At 43.1% G+C, this 20,769-nt stretch overlaps 2 protein-coding genes across 2 annotated transcripts; both read left to right on the plus strand.

Moving 5' to 3' along the window:
* Positions 1-7,771: 7,771 nt before the first annotated feature.
* On the plus strand, positions 7,772-8,719 carry LOC309354734 (olfactory receptor 13G1-like; the record flags this gene model as incomplete). The annotated part of the gene is made up of 1 exon (XM_081884996.1): positions 7,772-8,719. The coding sequence occupies one exon, from the start codon at positions 7,772-7,774 to the stop codon at positions 8,717-8,719; it is 948 nt and encodes a 315-aa protein (XP_081741122.1).
* Positions 8,720-14,820: 6,101 nt separating this feature from the next.
* On the plus strand, positions 14,821-15,759 carry LOC309354735 (olfactory receptor 10A4-like; the record flags this gene model as incomplete). Its single annotated transcript, XM_081884997.1, has 1 exon — positions 14,821-15,759. One exon carries the CDS (start codon positions 14,821-14,823, stop codon positions 15,757-15,759), a length of 939 nt encoding a protein of 312 aa, XP_081741123.1.
* Between the last annotated feature and the right edge of the window lie 5,010 nt (positions 15,760-20,769).

Here is a 20,769-nt window from a genome sequence, read left to right on the forward strand (position 1 = left end):
TTTCTGAAATTCCTTTGTAGTAAAACAGCTACTTTGAGATCTTGTATAGAATGTCCTGGGAGATTGAAGTGTTCTCCTACTGGTTTCTCTGTCTTGTGATTCTTGATGTCAGATTTATGTCCGTTTATTCTTTGGCGTAAGGTTTGGCCTGTTTGTCCAATATAGAGAGCTGAAGGACACTGTTGGCATTTGATGGCATACACAATGTTAGACGATGAGCAATTAAATAGTCCCGAGATGGTATGTGTGATGTTGTTGGGGCCAGTAATGGTGTTGTCCGGGTGTATGTGGCAGCAAAGTTGGCATCTGGGTTTATTGCAGGCTCTGGTGCCAGTGTCCGTATTAAGTCTGGTTGTAGTATTATTGTGGGTTAGGAGTTGTTTAAGATTGGGTGGCTGTCTGTAGGCAATGAAAGGTCTTCCTCCCAGAGCTTGAGAAAGAGAACTGTCATTGTCCAGGAGAGGTTGTAGATCTCTGATGATGCGTTGTACTGTTTTAACTTGGGAGCTGTATGTGATGACTAGAGGTGTTCTGTTATTTTCTTTTTTGGGTCTGTCTTGCAGCAAGTTCTCTCTGGGTATCAGTCTGGCTCTGTTGATCTGTTGTCTAACTTCATCTGCTGGGTATTTTAGTTCTAAAAAGGTTTGCTGTAGATCTCTTAGGTGAGAGTCTCTGTCTGTAGAATTGGAACAGATACGGCTGTAACGTAGTGCCTGGCTATATACAATGGACTGTTTGGTATGTTTGGGATGGTAGCTAGAGGCATGTAGATATGTCTGTCGGTCAGTTGGTTTACGGTATAAGGTGGTGTCTATGCGCCCATCATGTATTTTTATAGTAGTGTCCAAAAAATGTATTTCTTGCATAGATTGATTCATTGTTAGGTTGATTGTGGGGTGAAAATCATTAAATTTCTGGTGGAAGGTGTCCAGGGTCTGTTGACCATGTGTCCAGATGATAAAAATATCGTCAATGTATCGCAGGTACAAGAGAGGTTTGAGTGGGTAGGAGTTTAGGAAACGTTGTTCTAAATCTGCCATGAAGATGTTGGCATACTGTGGGGCCATTAATTATAATGTCTGGGTTGTTTCTGAGATTATCTATGGATTATCTATCTCAGAAACAACCCAGAAATTATAATTAAAGAAGCAGACAAAGGTGGAGCTGTCGTCATCATGAACAAAACTGACTACATTCAGGAGGCTCACAGACAACTTTCCAATACCGCCTTTTACATAAAATTGGACTCAGACCCCACACAAGAATACAAAAAAGAACTGGACAAGATTGTTAAGGAGCTACCCCCACACATCCAAGAACAGATCCTCACCAACACACCAACAGAACCTCGACCAGGAACCTTCTATCTTCTACCTAAAATACACAAACCAGGAAATCCAGGACGCCCCATCATTTCAGGTATTGGCACTATTACAGTGGGTGTCTCCGGTTATATGGACTCTGTTCTGAAACCATATGCCATCAGTGCTCCCAGCTATGTACGTGACACCACAGATTTTCTGAGGAAAATACAATCTTTAAATAATCTTCCCAACAATACTATAATAGCTACTATGGATGTGGAATCTCTGTATACCAACATCCCACACAACGATGGTTTACAAGCTATAAGGAACACCATTTCAGATAAAACCACAGCGGACTTTGCCACCAAACTCTGCCAATTTGTCCTTACCCACAACAACTTCAAATTCGGTGATGACCTGTTCCTTCAGATCAGCGGCACAGCAATGGGCACACGCATGGCCCCACAGTATGCCAACATCTTCACGGCAGATTTAGAACAACGTTAAGAGTCGTGATGAGCCTCATCACAGCTATCTGCCAATCACCCATTCCCACCACCCTTCTGAGTAATACCCCTCCCCACCCTCTCACTATATAGAAGGATCTGGCAACTTCTGTTTCAGTGTATCTGAAGAAGTGTGCATGCACACGAAAGCTCATACCAAGAACTAACTTAGTTGGTCTTTAAGGTGCTACTGGAAGGAATTTTTTTTTGTTCTGATTTTTCCAGTCAGCTTTGCTAATTGGAAATACTCGGTTGTCGGGGAACTGCCATTAGTACTGGAGGGGGAGCGCAAAAGCCAGAGGGATTCCAGAGAGCGTCCAGGGATCGGTAGGAGCAGCCCATCTTCTGGGGAAGAGAATCAGCGTAGCACCAGTGGAGAAGGGGGGCAGGTGGGGGAAGTGGCGAGGCGGTCCCATGACTCCTTGCCTGGGACCAGCGGGGAGAGTAGGGGTCCTCCGGTGCCCACGCCCTCCCTGCGCAGAAGGCTTTCGCGCAGAGAGGGTAGGCGGAGACTAGGCGTCAAAGAACTTCTTTGCTGGAAGAAGTTTAAGAAACGCCCACTCACGGATTCTGCCAGCGATTGAGTCAGCCACGGGTGAGTGGCTGCCCGGACAGAAGAGGTTCACTTTGGCAGCCCAGCCAGGTGTTTGCACCCAGCCAGGGAGATAGGCACCTGCTTACGCACAAGCAACCCCTAGAACCATTACATCGGTCATGAGTGTTTGCCAATCTGTTACTGTTGGTGTTGTTTCACATTTCCACATTCTGGCTACAAGTATTCTTGCAGCCATGATTGCGTACATAAACAGTGGTCTTGTGTTTTGCTTGATTTCCATTGGCAATATTCCTAATAGGAAAATCTCCGGCCTTTTTTTATTGTAAGTTTAAATAATTTCTTGAATTTGTCATATATGTTATTCCAAAATTCGCTTATAATTATGCAGGTCCACCACATGTGATAGTAAGACCCTATTTTGGGGATGAAAGTATCAATGCTAAGGAAAGGGCTAATGCTCAGAAGGCTATTGAATGCTGTGCTGTCATAGGCCTGAGGTAGTTGATGGATGGATTGAATTTATATACCGCCCTATACCCAGAGGTCTCAGGACGGTTCCCAGAATAAGATCAACGTATAAAACCACAAAATACATAATGAATACATACATAATGCATAATGAAAATAAAAAACCCGATAGCCCCCCACAAAAAACCCTGTACATTTTAAGAGGGAATTGTTATGTCAATTTCTACAGCTATGGCAGTTATGAGCAGTCTAAACAGTTAGAGCAGCAGGAATGTTCTCTTGTGCTGCTGTCAGTCTGTAACAGTACTTATCATAGATTAAAATCTATGTAAGATGTATTAGGAATGTAAGTAACACCTACCTGCATTGTATAGTTTAATCTGAAAGTTCAAGTACATTTGGTAAGAAGGAGAAGCAGCATCTGCTGCCGGCTCCTTATTTAAGCTCTGCTCTCCCTCCAGGAGGGAATCAGCATTGGGTTATGAGGATTCAATCAATCAAGAGGGAGAAGGTTGGCACAAGCTTCTCTTTGCCATTCAGACACGTGCTGTGCTGGCCAAATGGTTAAGTGACAGCACAAAGTATCTTTATCAGGGGGCCTGATGCTTGCCCAGGGAGCATGTGCTTGACAGCCATCCTCTAATTTCAGTCCTGTGACCTTTCTGCTGCAAAGCGGACATAGACGACAATAAGATTTATTCCATTCAAAATCCCTTGCTTGTCATTCCCATTAGATGCTGCCCATTTCCACCTGTGTTGAGAGCTGCCACCCTGGACAGAGTATGTTTCCCCAGCAGGGAAAGCAAATCTGTTGCTATGACTGTGTTCAGTGCCCTAAAGGGAGGATTTCAGTCCAGAAGGGTAAGTGAAGGAACCCAAGTCAACTGGAATTCTTCCTATCCAACTTCGACATTGATTTCTTAGTCTTATTATGTCTGCTTATTTTCTGTCATAGATCCCAAGCACATGTGTTTATATGTTACTGATACATATTGTCCTTTCCTCTCTCCTCCCCTTTGGATAGCCATTCAAGAGTATATTGTGTGAAATAACGTTCACATGGGAGTAACCACCATTGAAATCAAGATGACATACATCTGGGAAGAAATAATTAGGATTGCACCCCATAGATTCCCTTTTTGTCAACATTGAACCTGCAGCCAATCAATTTTCATCTTCTGTGATTAACAACTAGTGAACAATTTTCTCTATTGTATCCGTACAGTTTCAGTCCTTAGGCACAGTTATTTCTTGTCAAATATAGATTTTCCCAGTGAGCAAATGACAGGCGACCTGGCTGTTTCATCCACTCCCAAATTCAATTATGGAAAGTGCAAAAAAGAAACACTTGGGCCAGAAGCTTTGAAATGCAAAGACATGGGGCTGGATGCAGAGATAGACATGTTTAAGGGGGAAAGACTGAAATCAATCAGTATACACAAAGCCTGACAAATAAATATGAATGGATTGATTAGTACAGCTGAGGTGCTCATGGAGGAACCATCACTTAGTTGCGAAAGTAGACTTTGGTTCATCAGTTCAGTAATATGTTTTGTGTACCGCATAACAGACGGTATCAATAATATTAATAAGTATCGCTTCCAGAAATGCTAAAAGCATGCTTCTCACTTTCAGATGCAGATCAATGTGAGAAATGCCCCGATGATCACTACCCAAATGCCTTTCACAACCAATGTATTCCGAAAAAAATAAGCTACCTATCCTATGAGGAGCCCTTGGGGGCAATTCTGGCCTCCTTGGCTCTCCTGCTTTCTCTGATCACAATTGTTGTGATGGGGACCTTTGGTCTGCACTGGAACACTCCCATTGTCAAAGCCAACAACTGGGGCATCACCTGCACCTTGTTCTCTTCTCTGCTTCTCTGCTTTCTCTGCTCCTTCTTATTCATTGGCAGGCCTACAAAGGTGACCTGTGTCTTGAGGCAAACCGTCTTTGGCATCGTCTTCTCCATTGCTGTGGCTTGTGTGTTAGCCAAAACCCTCACTGTGGTTCTGGCATTCATGGTGACCAAGCCTGGGAACAGCCTGAGGAAATGGCTTGGGAAGAGGCTGGCAGGATCCCTTATCACCTTCTGCTCTCTCATTCAAGCTGGCATCTGTCTTGGGTGGCTGGCATCCTCTCCCCCATTCCCAGAGTTTGACCTGCACTCCCAGGAGGGGCAAATCATAGTGCAGTGCAATGAAGGCTCCGACATCATGTTCCATCTTATTCTCGGCTACATGGGTCTTTTGGCCATTGTGAGCTTCTCTGTGGCTTTCTTTGCCAGGAAGTTGCCTGATACTTTCAATGAAGCCAAGTTGATTACCTTCAGCATGCTGGTCTTCTGCAGTGTTTGGCTGTCCTTTGTCCCCACTTATCTGAGCACCAAAGGGAAATACATGGTGGCTGTGGAGATCTTCTCCATCTTGGCCTCTACTGCTGGCTTACTGGGTTGCATCTTCCTCCCCAAAATCTACATCATTATACTTAGACCTGAGATGAACAGTAAAGAGAGATTAGTAAGGAACAAGGATGACCATAGTTGAGAGGGTGAAAGAGATGCCGTTAGCCAGGGACCTTATGTTCTGGCAAGGAGATATTGAATTTCTTTTTATTTCCCTTCTTGTCTTCCATCCAATGAGTTCATGGTAGGATAGACTGAGAGATGGTATCTGAGCCATAGTTGAATGGGAATTTGAACCCAGTTTTCCTAGCTCGTAGTACAACACACTAATCACCACACTTTATGTTGAGACCATTTTGTTAATAATAATCTCTGGAAACAATAACATCAGTTAGAAAGATATAGAATGCAATGCCTAATGAAAATAGATTTGACCCCTTTTCCTATGAGAAACCCAACTTTAAAAAAATGAGGAAAAGATGGTGATATGCAAAAATTAGATGGAAGCGGGTATATTGACTTTGGATCAATCGATAGATGATGAAGATGAATTTTTAGCATTCTGTGTGTTATGAGATAAATATCAGCTATTGGATGTAACCAAATGGTAACATCTACAGCTTCAACATTTGTTAGCAACTTTGCTTTGGCCAGCTGCATTTTCAGCTTCTGAGACACTTTTTTTAGAAACCCCCTCTCTCTCTCTCTCTCTCTCTCTCTCTCTCTGTGTGTGTGTGTGTGTGTGTATACAAATATACATACATACAAACGCACGCAAAATAAATCAATTTGATATGCAGATATGAATATATAAATGAAATAAAGGTGGCTCCTGTATTGCCTAAACAACTGGACAGAGTTTTTAACTTCTATTACAGGGGTGTCAGTGCACCTTAAATGATAACCTATTCAACAAATAATGTTTGATTTGTATTAACTAAAACAGCATTTTGTTTGAGATGTAATAAGGATAATGCTTCTTTAAAACACATTTTTTAACAATGTCCTATACTTGGGAGAAAGCAGTGGATTGTATAAATATGACTGTACAGAAAAAGCTGAAGTTCTCAGAGGGTTATACTCTTTAGAACTACATAGCTACCATGTGGAATTTCCAGTTGGACAATGTGAATGGATTCTCTGTGCCCTTACTATGGTCAGGGTTCAAATCCCCACGCAGCCATGAAGCTCACTGGGTGACCTTGGGTCACTATCTTGCAGCAAAACCTACCTTACAGGGTTGTTGTGAGAATAAAATGGAGAAGGTAAATAACCACATTTGCGCTCCTCGGAGGAAACGTTGGATATACATGTGATACTAAATATATATATATATAGCCCACACCATCCTCCTTTGGCCCAGAGGTTCCCAGGCAATCAGAAGCAATGATCCTAATTCTCCACAATGGCAGCCTTACATCCTTAGACTCTTCCTAATTTGACTGCCTCTGAGGGTTTTGTCCCTATGGCACCAACACTGCACTTGAACCATTCACTCACTATTTATGTTTGCTGTTAGTGTCTCCATTTGATTCTTCCATTCTGCTCTGGCTTAGCAGAAAGGGGTGGGGATCATCATCAATGAGACAAGTTTCATTTTGCCTCACATCTTCAGGTATGTGGAGCATTTGAATTCTGCTGCTGCTTCCAGGTGAGCTAATTTTAAACTTAGAGCAGAAGATTCTGGTGCAGATGTTTTCTTTATTATAAGGGGAAATGCTTTGTCTAAATGATCAGCATATGCAATTCAAACTGGCATGTGTTTTTACACATAAGTAAGAGGAAGTAGGTGTCAAAGACCAGATACTGTTGACATGCTATAAAATAAGTTGATAGCCTTGGCCGTGGGTCAATAGTAGTCCTAAACCAGGGTTTCCCAAACTTGGGTCTCCAGCTGTTTATGGACCACAACTCCCACCATCACTGGCTAATCAGGGATAATGGGAACTGTAGTCCAAAAACAGCTGGAAATCCAAGTTTGGGAAACCCTGTCCTAGACTTTTATTTTTGTGACACCCACCTCACCAGCTTACGATGAGACATGTCTGGAGTGTAGGTTTCCACAGAACTTTTGGCAGGAATGGGAAGGAAATATGTGGCCCTCCATGTGCTATTGGACTTCATCTCCCATCATTCCCAGCCAGTGTAGCCAATGATCAGCAATGATGGGAGCTGTAGTCCAGCAATACCTGGAGAGTCACAGGTTCCCCATCCCTGACTTACAGCCTAACAGGGTAAGGGGTGTGGAATGGCTGAAGGCTGCAAGAGACTGCTAAATTCACACCCCAAAGGCTTCTATTTGTCTTTGTCAGCAGTTTTTGACTGCCTTGCAACAGTTGACAGCCATGTAATTTTGTGTTCTTATTTCTGATCCCACTGAAGATGTGTGAATATACTGAAAAATGTTCTGTTTCTGAACATAGGGGTTCCAGATCATGGTTCATCCTCTATGAATTTGTCTTCATGAATTCGACCTGAGGTTAAGTCCCAATAAATTTATTCATCTGGACAAGTCAGCACTATCAGACACATGGAACTGAAGAACCAGTCAGCAGTTCGAGATTTTATTTTGCTCGGCTTATCCAGCTCCCCTGAACATCAGAAAATCATATTTTGGGGATTCACTTTAATCTATGCAACTGCTTTGTCAGCCAACTTCCTCTTCATCTTCACTTTAAGCACTTGCCGCAAACTCCACACCCCCATGTATTTCCTGCTCATCCATTTGTCCATAGCAAACATGTTTTGTATCTCGGTGACAATTCCCAAGATGCTCCAGACTACTTTGGCCTCCAGGAAGACCATCTCATTTTCCGGCTGCATAGCCCAGGTCTACTTTTTCTTGTGGGCTCTGGGAACAGAGATATTGCTGCTTTCCTTTATGGCCTTTGATCGCTTCATCGCCATCTGCCATCCTTTGCAGTACACAGTCATCATGAGGAGGGAAGTGTACATCGGGGTGGTGGCTGGAGTGTGGGTGGCGGGGATGATCAATTCTGCCGTTCACACGGGGCTTGTGCTTCGCCTTTCCTTCTGTGACTCCAACATCATCAACCACTTCTTCTGTAACTTGCCTCCTTTGCTGATGTTGTCTTGCTCAGACATCAGCCTCAATGAAGCCATGGCTTATGTAGCTGATGCGGTCTTCTCCATGGGTAGCTGTTTGCTGACGCTAACATCGTATTTGTTGATTCTGAATACCATCTTTAGAATTCAATCTACTGAAGGGAAGAAGAAAGCCTTCTCCACTTGCTCTTCCCACCTCCTTGTTGTCAGCTTCTACTTTTCCACCATCATCTACACATACATCAGGCCTACCTCAACTGCATCCCAAGAAGAAGACAAGGTTATTGCTATCCTTTATTCAGTGGTGACTCCTGTGCTCAACCCTGTCATATATTCCTTGAGAAATAAAGAAGTTAAAGAAGCACTGAAGAAGCTCACAAGTAGAACCCTGCTGAGAGTTAGTGTTGGGTAGTGGTTTGAGTGCTGGACTTTGAGTGAGAGAGACTTGGCTTTAAAGTCTCACTCAGCTTCTGAGTGTTTTCTCTCATCTAAACCTATCACATTGGATAAGGTTGTGAGAGCCATGTACATTGCCTGAAGCAGCTTGTAGTTAAAAAAACGTAATATCTAAATAGATGGAATCATAGAATTGTAAAGTTGGACCTGGGATCTTTTGTATGAGCCACAGCCCTTCCCGATACTAATTGGGAAAGTATCAAAACTAGAGTTGGGGGGTTGCTGTAGGAATATCCCTAAGTGTGCAGTATAAATAATACTATGATTGGTCATACTACATAACCAAGGGATATAAAACGCAGACACAGCAGTGTCTTCCTGAGGGAGATCCATTTGGCCAATGTGACTGATGCCTAGGGAAAGGCCCAACTGGTTACAATAGAGAGCAGCTCCCTGTAAATTTGTATCCGTAAACTAAGCTTCAATGTTTATTAGAACATGGCTGTGCAATTTACTTAGTAGGCAGGGTGCAATTTCCCTACATCCCTGCTTACTAAGTAACCTTCAACACAGCTCAACACAGAGCTGGCTCATTTACTGTTATGTATGTATTCAGTTAATTAGGTAGGCAGGCAGATAACTTTATATACCGTTCTATATTTCAAAGAAACCTCTGGATGATTTGCATGATCATAAAAGCATCATCGAAAAATACAAAAAAATATTATTATTCCACGTTTTATAGAAGTGCAAAACACTTGGATAAAACAATCTCTTAAAACAATAGCATAAATGAAAACAACTAATATATGTGGACCATAATAAGTACTAGTAGTTCCAAAATGTAGTAATACAAGAAAGATAACAGTCCCTACCAACCAGATATGCAAGAGTGTAGCTTTTAATGTTTGGTGTTCTTGTTGTTGTTGAGTGGTTTCCTGTGTTTTTGTTGGAAGCTGCCCAGAGTGGCTGGGGCAACCCAGTCAGATGGGTGGGGTATAAGAAATAAAAAGTTGTTGCTGTTGCTGTTGTTGTTGTATGTTTAAAGGGAGCAGTAGCAGTCAAACCTGCTGTCATCTCCCCAACTTAAGCTCACACTACATGGTGAGGCAAAATTACACACACTCTTCCCTTAGAGCTCCCTGCTCTCACCATGGAGCACCCAGAGGCACCTTTGCTGCCTCCAGTGACCACCCTTATTAAATGCATATATTTACGTGATTCATTAAAAACATAAATAAACAGCGATGCATGGTGATGTGGCAGTTGTAGAACTCCAGAAGATAAAAGTATATGGTGGAGAGAGAGACCTTGACAGAGAGATAAAGGTGGCCAGAGGATTGTTGAAGCTGGGTGGATGAGAAAGAAACGGGAATACCACACTAATGACTCTCCCCATATCACCCCTTGCCCTTTTATAACCCCTTTTATGCAAGCACCTTTCTTTCACTACATCTGCTATTTTTCTCATTTAGATAGTGCTTTAATGTGCAAATGCAGCACACATCACATCAGCAAAGAACAGAATACATGTCATTAGCACCACTTCAAGAATTTTAACCAGAACACTAGATCCCATTGGCGTGTCATAAACACTGGCTCTGAATCTGGGTTACTAATTGCGTCATGCACTACTTTCTACATAGGTTTCCGCAGGCCCCTGTTTTTTGCACGTGCACTCACACAACACACACATTATTGGTGGGAATTGGATTGGTCAACACAAACTTCAACCTGCAGTGGACTGAAGTCAAAAACTGAAGTTCAGCACCATGGAGAGCTGCCCTGGAAGAGTCACAGTTCAACCTTCATATTTGGCATGCTGGTTCGCTCAAGTGAAGGTCACTTCTCATCATTTAAATTACCGTAATGAACCTAAGTTGTCTATGTCCCTTAATTTCAGTAGGTCTACTCTGACTAGCATTGGACACAGCCTATGATTATTACTATTATTATTATTATTATTATTATTATTATTATTATTATTATTCGCTTACATTTGTTAACTTAATAGATTTTCTAAATGTAGCAACCACACTACAACTTGCACAATGAATGAAATGCAAACTTTGTGCCACCACACCACACCCTCACCTACACACATAAACCTCAGCTGTAGGGTCCAAATAGGATCCCCCAGTCTTCTCTATCTTAGAGTTTTCCCAAGCTATACCTCCTCTGCAGCTACATCCTCTATCCCAGACCACATCACTCACCAGCCCTATTTTTCACCCTCATTGGGTGTGCTTGCCTGGCTGGAATGTGTCTTTCTATTTTGATAAAGCTCCTTGCTTCCCTGGATGGATGATAGAAAGGCATGTAAGAGTATTCATCGTAACCAGCGCGCTGTCCAAAGGTAAAATTTACAATCATTGCTCCACCCACTTTTACCCACAACTGGCATGTAGGCCCTGGAAGGTTGCGTGGGAAGGAATGTGACCTTGGATCTGAAAACTATTCCCCTGCCCTACACAGAATATGTCCAATTCTTCCCTTGCCTAGTTTAAATCAGTGACATTCATTCTCCTCCTTTGTCATTTCCATGTAGGAATTCTTGCTGGAAACGGCATTTTTATTTTTATTTTTTTATATTATTTTTTTAATCTTTATTGGTTTAAAATCAACACTTACACATACAACAAAAGCTTGAAAAAACAAAACAAAAGAAGCACAATACCTTCCTTACAAACAAAAAGACAATAGAACAATACATTACAAATCCACAAAAATGTTCCATCAACTTCCGACTTCCTTGATATAGGTTCTTTGTTTTCTTTTGTTTTCTTTTTTAATTATTCAAAGTTATAACAAGACATATTATCCAAAAACATATCCTTATTCCCCCCCCCATTTTTCCTCCCTCCCCCCTCCCCCCCAGGACCCACCCCCCCACCCCACCTCCTGACTTCCCTCAGTTCCAGTCTTTGGTTTCTCTAATATTGCTATTTTCTTCATGTTACAAAGTTCTATAGATCCTCAAACTGTTTAGCTGATTATTATCAGTAAAAAAAATTAAAATGTAGATGTTTATTCAAAACCTGCCAAGGAGTCCAATTCGCTTTGTTGCGTCTTCAGATACTTTGTGAAAGGTTCCCATTCATCCTTAAAGTCACAGTTATCCTTGTCCCGTAGCTTATATGTCAGTTTTGCCAGTTCTGCATAGTCCATCAATTTTTCTTGCCATGATTCTTTAGTTGGGGTTTCGTCAGTCTTCCATCCTTGTGCAACCAGAACTCTCGAGAAACTGCATTTTTCAAAGCATGCTGAGAGTTCCTAGAAGGACCCATTAGACTCGCATTGGAATTGCAAGAAAGTTATTTGCATCTCTTCAATTTAATTTCTCTAGGGGTTAATTAAAACTCTCCATTGATTCCACAAGGACAGTGCTCAATTGATCAGTTTGGAGCTTTGTCCCTATAGCCCAGTGTTCAATTTTAGATCAGAAATCAACTTGGAGAAGAGAATCACTAATGCAATCCCTCTCAGAAGACTCTGAGGCAGCATCCTCAACTCCCCATGCTACTGAGGGTAAATGTTTTGTTTTAGAATGATGCTGTTATTTAAAATGATCAGACGGTGAAGCTGAGTTAAACTTTAAGTGAGTTTTTATTGTAAGTCTTTAAAGATGTTTGAGAAAGTACAGGAGCCCAAATAATGATTTGGGGCCAGGCTGTTTGAACATATTACACAAATATTGTACCACTTGTGGCCAATATGAGAAGAATAAAGGATTTACTTTATGTCAAACTAAAAGACAAGTGGTTCCATCCCCTTTTCAGAATAAGTTGTGCCCCTTTTCCCAGAAGTTTCGCCTTTTCATATAAATTTTGTCAGAGTTCAAGGAGACATTTCAGCCAAGCAAAAACAGTTGTGGTATGAAGTAGGACCATAATCAAGGAGGGCTGGAGGAGGGTGGCCCAGAGAGGGTCCCTGGGCCTGAGGTTCCCCACATCTGACCTAAACTCTTTTAAGGACAGAAAATTATGGAGAGAGACATTTTCAAGACTTTATCAAATGCCATAACTGAAGGTGTCAACCCAATATTAATTGAATGAGAGTTCCGCAATTTGGGGCCACCACTGATATGGCCCCCATCTCTCACACTCACCAATCTCACGAATTCCAATGATACAGTATAAGTGCACTGGACTGATTGCTGGATATCTTAAGGTTACTGAGTGTTTTAAAGTTTTAAATTGTGTTATTTTTATAATGTCACTTATATTGTTTAGTTTACATATATTACATTTGCAATATTTCCCTGAAACACCAAATAAAAGATCTGTGTCATGAATTAATTAAACACCTTGGAATTTAAGTGATGGGAGCAGCAGATAATATTGAAGACATGGCAGTGAAAAGGAGACCTGACAGAATCCAAACACAAAAGATTGACTTTCTGTAGCTCCAAGCATGGGGGGGAAATGGAACTCTGCCCATCAGTTTTGTATGGTTCATCATCACACTGGCAGGATGTCTGCTCAGAAACCAAATACTCAATGGATTCCTTCCCCAACCTTCCCCCTGCCATTTGTTTACCAAATCCTACTGCAATTAACAATGCCTTTGCCTCGTGGCTTTGTAAGGTCCCTTTAGAATTCTGGTTCCGTGGACCTAATGGGAATTTAAAATCCCCTTTTGTAACCATGCTTAGTACCATGATGTCAGCAACCGACAAAGTACCGTATCTGAAGAAAGATCTTCTCCAGATATAGTACTGACTGAAGCGGCATTGCAGCAAAAGACTCTTCAGTGCTTGGACTTTCCAATGAATGGTGCAGTTCCAGTTTTTATTCAGTGGACATTTGTCATCTACCTGAAAATTATCAGAAAGCTAACAGAAATGTAAGGTCTATCTACCATAGGTTAACTAACGGTGTGGTTGTTTGGTCAGCTGGCTGGCTGGTTCCTCCGCTCATAAAAGGAAGGAGATAGTGTTTAAGTGGTTTTTAAGTAGAAAATTGATCAACGTATTGTGGGGGGCTTTTTGTTATGTTGTAGGTAGCTATTGCAGAATTTGTTTATGGAAATGGTTACACATTACTGGCCCAAGATGACTGTACATTAGTGGAAGTTTCCATTGTTGTGTCAAGGAGATGGTGCAGGGGGGAAAACGCTTTAGGTTTACGAAATATTTTAGCACATGACCTCAAAACTCCCCAGCAGGGATCCTTACTCAATCAATTATTTATTAGGTGATCCCAGAGTTACTAAAGGGGTGAACCTGGAGTTCATTGGAGTCTTCCTCACCATCTGAACCAAGCACTGATAGATCAGTATAGTTCAAATTATTTTAAAGGTGCCTAGAATTCAAGAGAACCCACATTTAAATTTGAAAGGAGCAATTCTGACAAATAAGCCTGAGATCCGGACAAAAGGGAATACTTATTCACACAGCGCATTGCTAAGCTATGGAAATCGCTACCACAAGGTGTGGTAATCTGGGTGGCTTTCAAAGGGTCTCAGACAAATTCATGGAGGATAAGGCTCTCCAGACTGGCCTTATGGGTGGTGTGGCTCTAAATACCAGTTGCTGTGAATCACAAGTGGGGAGAGCTCTGCCGTGCTCGTATCCTACTTGTAGGCTTCCCGTTGGCTGGTCACTGTGGGAAAAGGATGCTGGATGAGAGGGGCCTTTGGTCAGATCCAGCAGGACTCTTCTTATGTCGACAAGAGTTGATCTTAGGTTAGTTGAAAGACTGCAAAGTCACACAAAATGTGTTGTTCACAAATACTAAAACTGTTACCCCTTGCATACTTTTCCAAGGGATTGGTTCCATTGAACTCAGCAGGACTTACCTCTGAGTAAAAATGAAAAAATCAGGATGTAAATCTTCTATTTGACATACCTAAGGCAACTTGAATTATAGGCTGGTGCCCATTTTGCAAGCATTCAATTGACGAGTGACCTCCAACATTCTGGACCCAGAAGAGATGGGGTGGAACTGGGGGGCAGAACAGTGTGTAGCAGGGCGGGTGGGCTTATGTGCATTCCACCAATGCACACAGGGGCCACGAACACAATCCCACACAAATCAGGGGTTGCCCGTAATTCTAACCCTCGTCTCTTTGTCTGCAGCTCTTGTTATGTCTCCAGGAACCCCTCTGAATGATGACATGAGAAGAGGCAACCAGTCCTGTTTGACTGAGATTGTATTTTTGGGCTTCTCAGATTTCCAGAGCATGCAAGCTCTCCTTTTTTTGCTGGTACTAATATTCTACTTGGTGGCATTAATTGGGAACAGCCTGATATTGATCATCACGGTTGCCGAGCCAACACTTCACACACCAATGTACTTCTTCCTCCGGAACTTGTCCTTTTTGGAAATCGGCTACACCACATCCATCATCCCAAAGACGCTTGAACATTTACTGTCAGAGAATCAGACCATATCCTTTGTAGGCTGCGGGATTCAAATGTATTTCTTTATTCTCTTTGGTATTACTGAGTGTTGCCTTCTTTCTGTCATGGCATTCGACCGCTACGTTGCCATCTGTAAACCCCTGCAATACTCCTGCATTATGAGCCCTAAAGAATGTGCTCTGCTGGCTGCTGTTTCATGGGCCATTGGTAGTTTGGTGGCTTTGGGCCAGTCCATTTCTATATTTACTCTTCCCTATTGCGGCCCTAACAGAATCAGCCATTTTTTCTGTGATATTCTGCCCGTTTTGAGACTGGCTACCACCGACACCTTCAAGAATGAAGTGGCAGTTGCTACGGTAACTGTGTTCTTTATCCTGGTACCATTCTTGCTCATCCTGTTGTCGTACATGCTCATCATCGCCACCATCCTAAAGATGCCTTCAGCCAAGAACAGACACAAAGCCTTCTCCACCTGCTCCTCACATCTCATTGTCGTTTCTCTTTTCTACGGAACTGTCACTTTCACCTACGTTCGACCCAAATCAGTCTATTCCCTAGACAGCGACAGGATCCTCTCTCTCCTCTACACAGTGGTGACACCATCATTCAACCCAATTATTTACAGCCTGAGGAACAAAGAGATAAAAGCTGCTTTCAAGAAATCAATAGCAAGGAAGGAAGGTCTTCCTTAGATAATAATCTAGCTGTATCAAACCAGTTCCATTTATCTGTTGCACTTCAGCAGGAATCCATTGATACTGTATTTTTACATTGTTATAACCCGCCCAGGGACTTTATAGTGAAGGACAGGTAAGAAATTGAGATGATAAGAATAGCAATAACATTTAAGGCATTTATATACTACCTAATCATTAGCATCTGTAAGGGGTGTACATAAAATAAATCACACAGAATAAACCAATAAAACTGAACAGGTGCCTGAACATTTCCTTGAAACACCTGCTGGAATAAGGAGATCTTTGTCATTGCTTGAGGTTCAGCATGGAGGGTGGCTAAATAATAATGCTGGGTGGGTGGGTGAGTTGCAATGTCTCTCTCTTCCCTTTCCTCCACCTCCCCGTGGTTGCCAGCGATGACTCCAGGCTTTGGGGAGTCCTGGGAGAAGATGCTCTGGATGGACCCCTCTCTCCCTCACTGATATCCTCATTGCCTACTCACTTGCCTCCTCTCACCTCCAGCCACACAACCACCCAGAAGCAGCATAAGGCAAGTGGAGGTTGCTGCCCTATTGCTTCACTAGTGTCACTGCTTGCAGAGTGATGGTGACCAGGAAGTGACAGTGAGCAACAGGGGTTAGCAGTGCCTCTTCCCTCTGGAGTGTGGGTCTCAGAAGAAGCCCAGTGATGCTGACCTCTGACACCAGTCCTACGAGTTTCTCTTGGATTTAGGAGTGGGTGGTTGATACTTCCTTGCTGGTTGGTTTTTGTTAATTACATTTATATCCATCCTTTCGTATCCCGGTGGTATGCATGGCTGGACACATCAAGGAAGCATTTCAGTTAAACATGTTGCAAACTTTGTATGAGAAATCAGGTTAGCAAAAACGGGACTCCACAACGCCATCCGGTGTCACAGTGTTGGAATGCATAAACAACGCATACAAAGTGATGTTTCTTTGCCAGTGTAGCTGAGTCCCATGTTTCTTCCATCTCCCCATTTCATCCTCACAACAAATCTGTGGGGTTAAGTTAGAGATAGTGCCCAAAGTCACACAGTGAGCTTCATTGCTGAGTGGGGATTTGAACCCTGGTCTCCCAGGTGTTAGTCTGACACTCTAGCCATTACACCACTCTGCTTTACAGCAGTGACCATTTTGCATGCGTTCAATTGACATGTAACCACCAACATGCAGGTCGTTTTGGACTTGGAAGAATGGGAGCAGGACAAGGGGTGGAACGGGGTGTGTGTGGAATAGGGCTTATGCGCACTCTCCCAATGCACGGGGGGCTAGGAACACAACCCCCATGCAAATTGGGGCTTACCTGTATTATTTATTCCCTATGATGCATAAGAGCATAACTACATGTTAGGGAAAATCGAACTCAAAGAGGGTATGCCGTTGGCATTGGTTGATTCCTCGGTTCAGGAAGGCTCTGCACTGCAGCTGGGAAGTCCGCTCCACTTTACTGTGGGGAGGAGTTGTGTGGCCACCCCCTCTCCTCCGGGACGGGGGGACAAAGTCCCACGTTGCCCGGGGGATCCTGGCCACGTCATCGCCCAGCCGGCGGGAGCTTGAGTTGGTCTGCATTGACAGGGCTCCCCCTTCCGGTGGACTCCCTGCGCAATGGGCAGGAGTCATATAGTCGGGTCCATTCAATGCCTGCGCAATGGGCAGGAGTCATATAGTCGGGTCCATTCAATGCCTAAGTGAATACTGCTCACAGTCTGAATCAATAATGTTGTGGCCAAAATTTGCCCAATAACATTAACATAATATCTGTGTCCTGGTGTTTTGCTGCAAATGGTGACCAGTTATGTATTTAACTTTTCATCTTCTAGGAGCCAGGCCACTGCAATGGGAAGAAATGCCTTAATACTGGGTTAGGAGCTGTTGGGATCTGTGGATACTGCCTCGTGTGGTGAGCCACTGAGCTGCAGGTAACAGCTTCTCAGTGATGCACCCTGAGGTCCTAGACTCACTCCTTATTTCCAGGCCACTGGATCCCCCAAGGCAGGAAGACATATAACTGGCTTCTTATTTCAACAGAACTTTGCTCAGGCAACACAAATTTTTATTATTTTGGTCACAGACCAGTTCCAGCCCACATACAATATCAAGGAAGTCATTAAACACGAGAGATACATTTGAATTTGCAGTTAGGTATAACAGGGACAATACAGATATAGCAACAGTTTAAAAATATATAAATTAAAACTTAGTCACCAACATATAACCTAAAATTATCATTTAAGGCCTTAATCATTATGATAGCACAGCTTGTTCCCTAAGTTTTATGGCAATCGCACAGAATTTGGCTACCATTAACGTGATCTCAGGGATTTTAGACATTGAAGTTCGGAGCTCAAGCAACATGGTCTCCCAGATCTCTGGCATATTGTTGTACCCTTAGTTGTGCTTTGGACTATCCCCATGACTTTCCTCCAGGCCACACTTTTGGTTGGCCCTACTCTGCATCCTCTTTGAATGCTTTTTCCAGACTCAGGTTTGTTATTGAACAGTGATGATCTCTGTTGTTTGCGTGCATGGATGTGTTTGTATTCTAAACCTTTGATGATTGCATTGCTGGAATGCAGCATACTGTAGAAAGTTCAAAGTCCCATCAGTTGCTCTGCCTATTTTTCACCTCTTGCCACTGCTGTCATGGGAAGGTTTCCCACAAGGGGAAAGCCACTTCCGAGCTAGAGAGGAGGTGGGGTTGTGGGCCCACGCCCTCCCCACGCACGCGGGGGCTGGTTCTCAGCCCCCGCAAGAGCAGGGGAATCCTCGGGCGCCAATACCTTTCAATTCCTGTAATCAATAAAGTTGTGGCCTTTTACGCCCATTAACCTTAAATAATGTGTCTGGTGTCTTCATTTCACAAGGAGGGAGGGAGGGTACTTGCCAAGCAAATAGTCCTTGTGCGAAAAGAAGTTCTTGTCTCCTTGTGTTCTAGAAATGCCCTTAAAGTGTGCTTTCGTATCCCCTGTGGAAAGTGAGGGAAATAATGAGTCAGAAGGAGGAATTGCTTGAGGGGAAGAAATACAAATAGTTTCCCTTTCCTGAGACTATTAAGGAGAATGAAGCCTAAAGAAGATTGGCGAAGCTTGGAGAAGTCCTTTGGCAGTAAGCGAGAGCCACACTTCTAAGACCAGAAGGATGAAAATTGCACCCTGGAGAATATAGTAGCAGACAAAAAGATCAGACTGGTGAAGGATCTGGAAATTAGGGACAGAACTGCGCAAGTCGTTGAAGGAAGATATAGCTAATGGCTCCATAAGGAGATAATGTCACAGGAACCCAGTGACAAAAGCAGGCAGGAATGGATATTTACTGATTGTGAGTGAATCATCAGGTGGGTTTTGAAAAATGCACAGCCTTGTTTCGTCACCGCCTGTGCCTCTCATCCCATCTGCATCTATCTAAGGCGTTTGTGGTTTTTTGACTTCTGATGCAATTCATCTTCAGTTCTTCTCCACAAAGTACATCTCAGCAGGAAAAGACAACTAAGAACCTCCAACCCCCCACACATGCTTTTCATTTTCTTGTGTAATGGTTAAGATCTTGAGATATGAGCTGAAGTCAAGCACATCAGGCAAAGACATGCGAAAACAACTCTGATGTGGGTGAGTTTCTCCCCCTACACTCCAAGATCCAATCATCAATCATATTAAGATCCTCCTTTCAGAAGTGACACTTGTTGAACAAGCACTGTCTCTCTCTCTCTCTCTCTCTGTGTGTGTGTGTGTGTGTGTGTGTGTGTGTGTAAGAGAGAGAGAGAGAGAGAGAGAGAGAGAGAGAGAGAGAGAGAGAGAGAGAGAGAGAGAGAGAGAATATATATCCCACCTGTTCTCCAAGGAGCTCAAGGTGGTGTTCATGATTCTTCCTCTCTCCATATTATCCTGTGGTAGGTTAGACCGAGAGATGGCGACTGGCCTAAGGTCACCAGTGAGTGTAACAGCTGAATGAGGATTTGAACCCTGGGCTCTCAGGTACTAGCCCAGCACTACACCACACTGGCACCATATGTGTGACTCAGAATGCTGTGAGAACGGTGTTTGTGTGGCTTGAGAAGAGAATGCAGAATTAGTTGGGATCCAAGACTGGGAAGGACACAGCTGTAGACTTTCCTTGAAAGGAAGGGCATATGTGATGAATGAAGGGTCAAGGGTGAAAGAGGATCCTGATGAAATGGAACAAACTGTGGCATAGAGCAGACTGCATTGTGTGATCTGACTTTTGGGTGTTCCTGTCTTCCAAGTTAAGGGTTCTTTTGCCTCCAGTCTTGTGATCAGGGCTGGGCATTCTTCCACAGCAAGTAAGGTTGAATTCTGCATCCTCTGTTAATCAAATGCATTTGTGGCTGCTTGATAATTTATGGGTAGGTTATTTAACTACTGCTAGTTATGGGGAGGGTTGAGTGTCTCAGTTAAGTATGGAGCAGGGGAGGAGAACCTCAGGCCTGGGGGATGAATGTAGCTCTCCAGGAGGCCTCTCTATCTCACCTAGAGGAATGTCCCTGGTCTTCATACTCTTCTCAAGTGCCCCTGCCTGCTTGGAACCTGATGTCAGGTAGCAGATGTTGTGGAGTTTGCCTGAGTTCTCAGAGAGCCTGTGGACAATACTAGATGGACTAACAGTTTGATTCTGTAACAGGTAGCCTCATATGTTCATACGAAACCCTGACCCCCGAAGCTCAGCCCCCTTTCAGTAGCTTACCAGGTATGCACCTTGAGGACTAGCTACTTCCTCCTTATTTACAAAAACAAACAAAGCAGAAACAATGCTAAAATTCATCATATATACAAAAAGCGCTCTCATTTTGCTGAGCACTTGTCAAAATTATACCATCTGCACATAAGAGGGAGGTATCAGGAGGCTCGGGGGAGCCTCAAGGTTTTTCTAAAGCTACAATTTATTTTTTTAGGAAAAAACCCAAGTAGGGACCATTGCAAATAGTCCAATTAAGACTGTGCATGCTCTGTGACCATGGAGTATTGTTGGACCAGGGGTGGGGGATGGA

This window comes from Podarcis melisellensis (genome assembly GCF_964234715.1).
Source record: "Podarcis melisellensis genome assembly, chromosome: 13".
NCBI classification, from domain to species: domain Eukaryota; kingdom Metazoa; phylum Chordata; class Lepidosauria; order Squamata; family Lacertidae; genus Podarcis; species Podarcis melisellensis.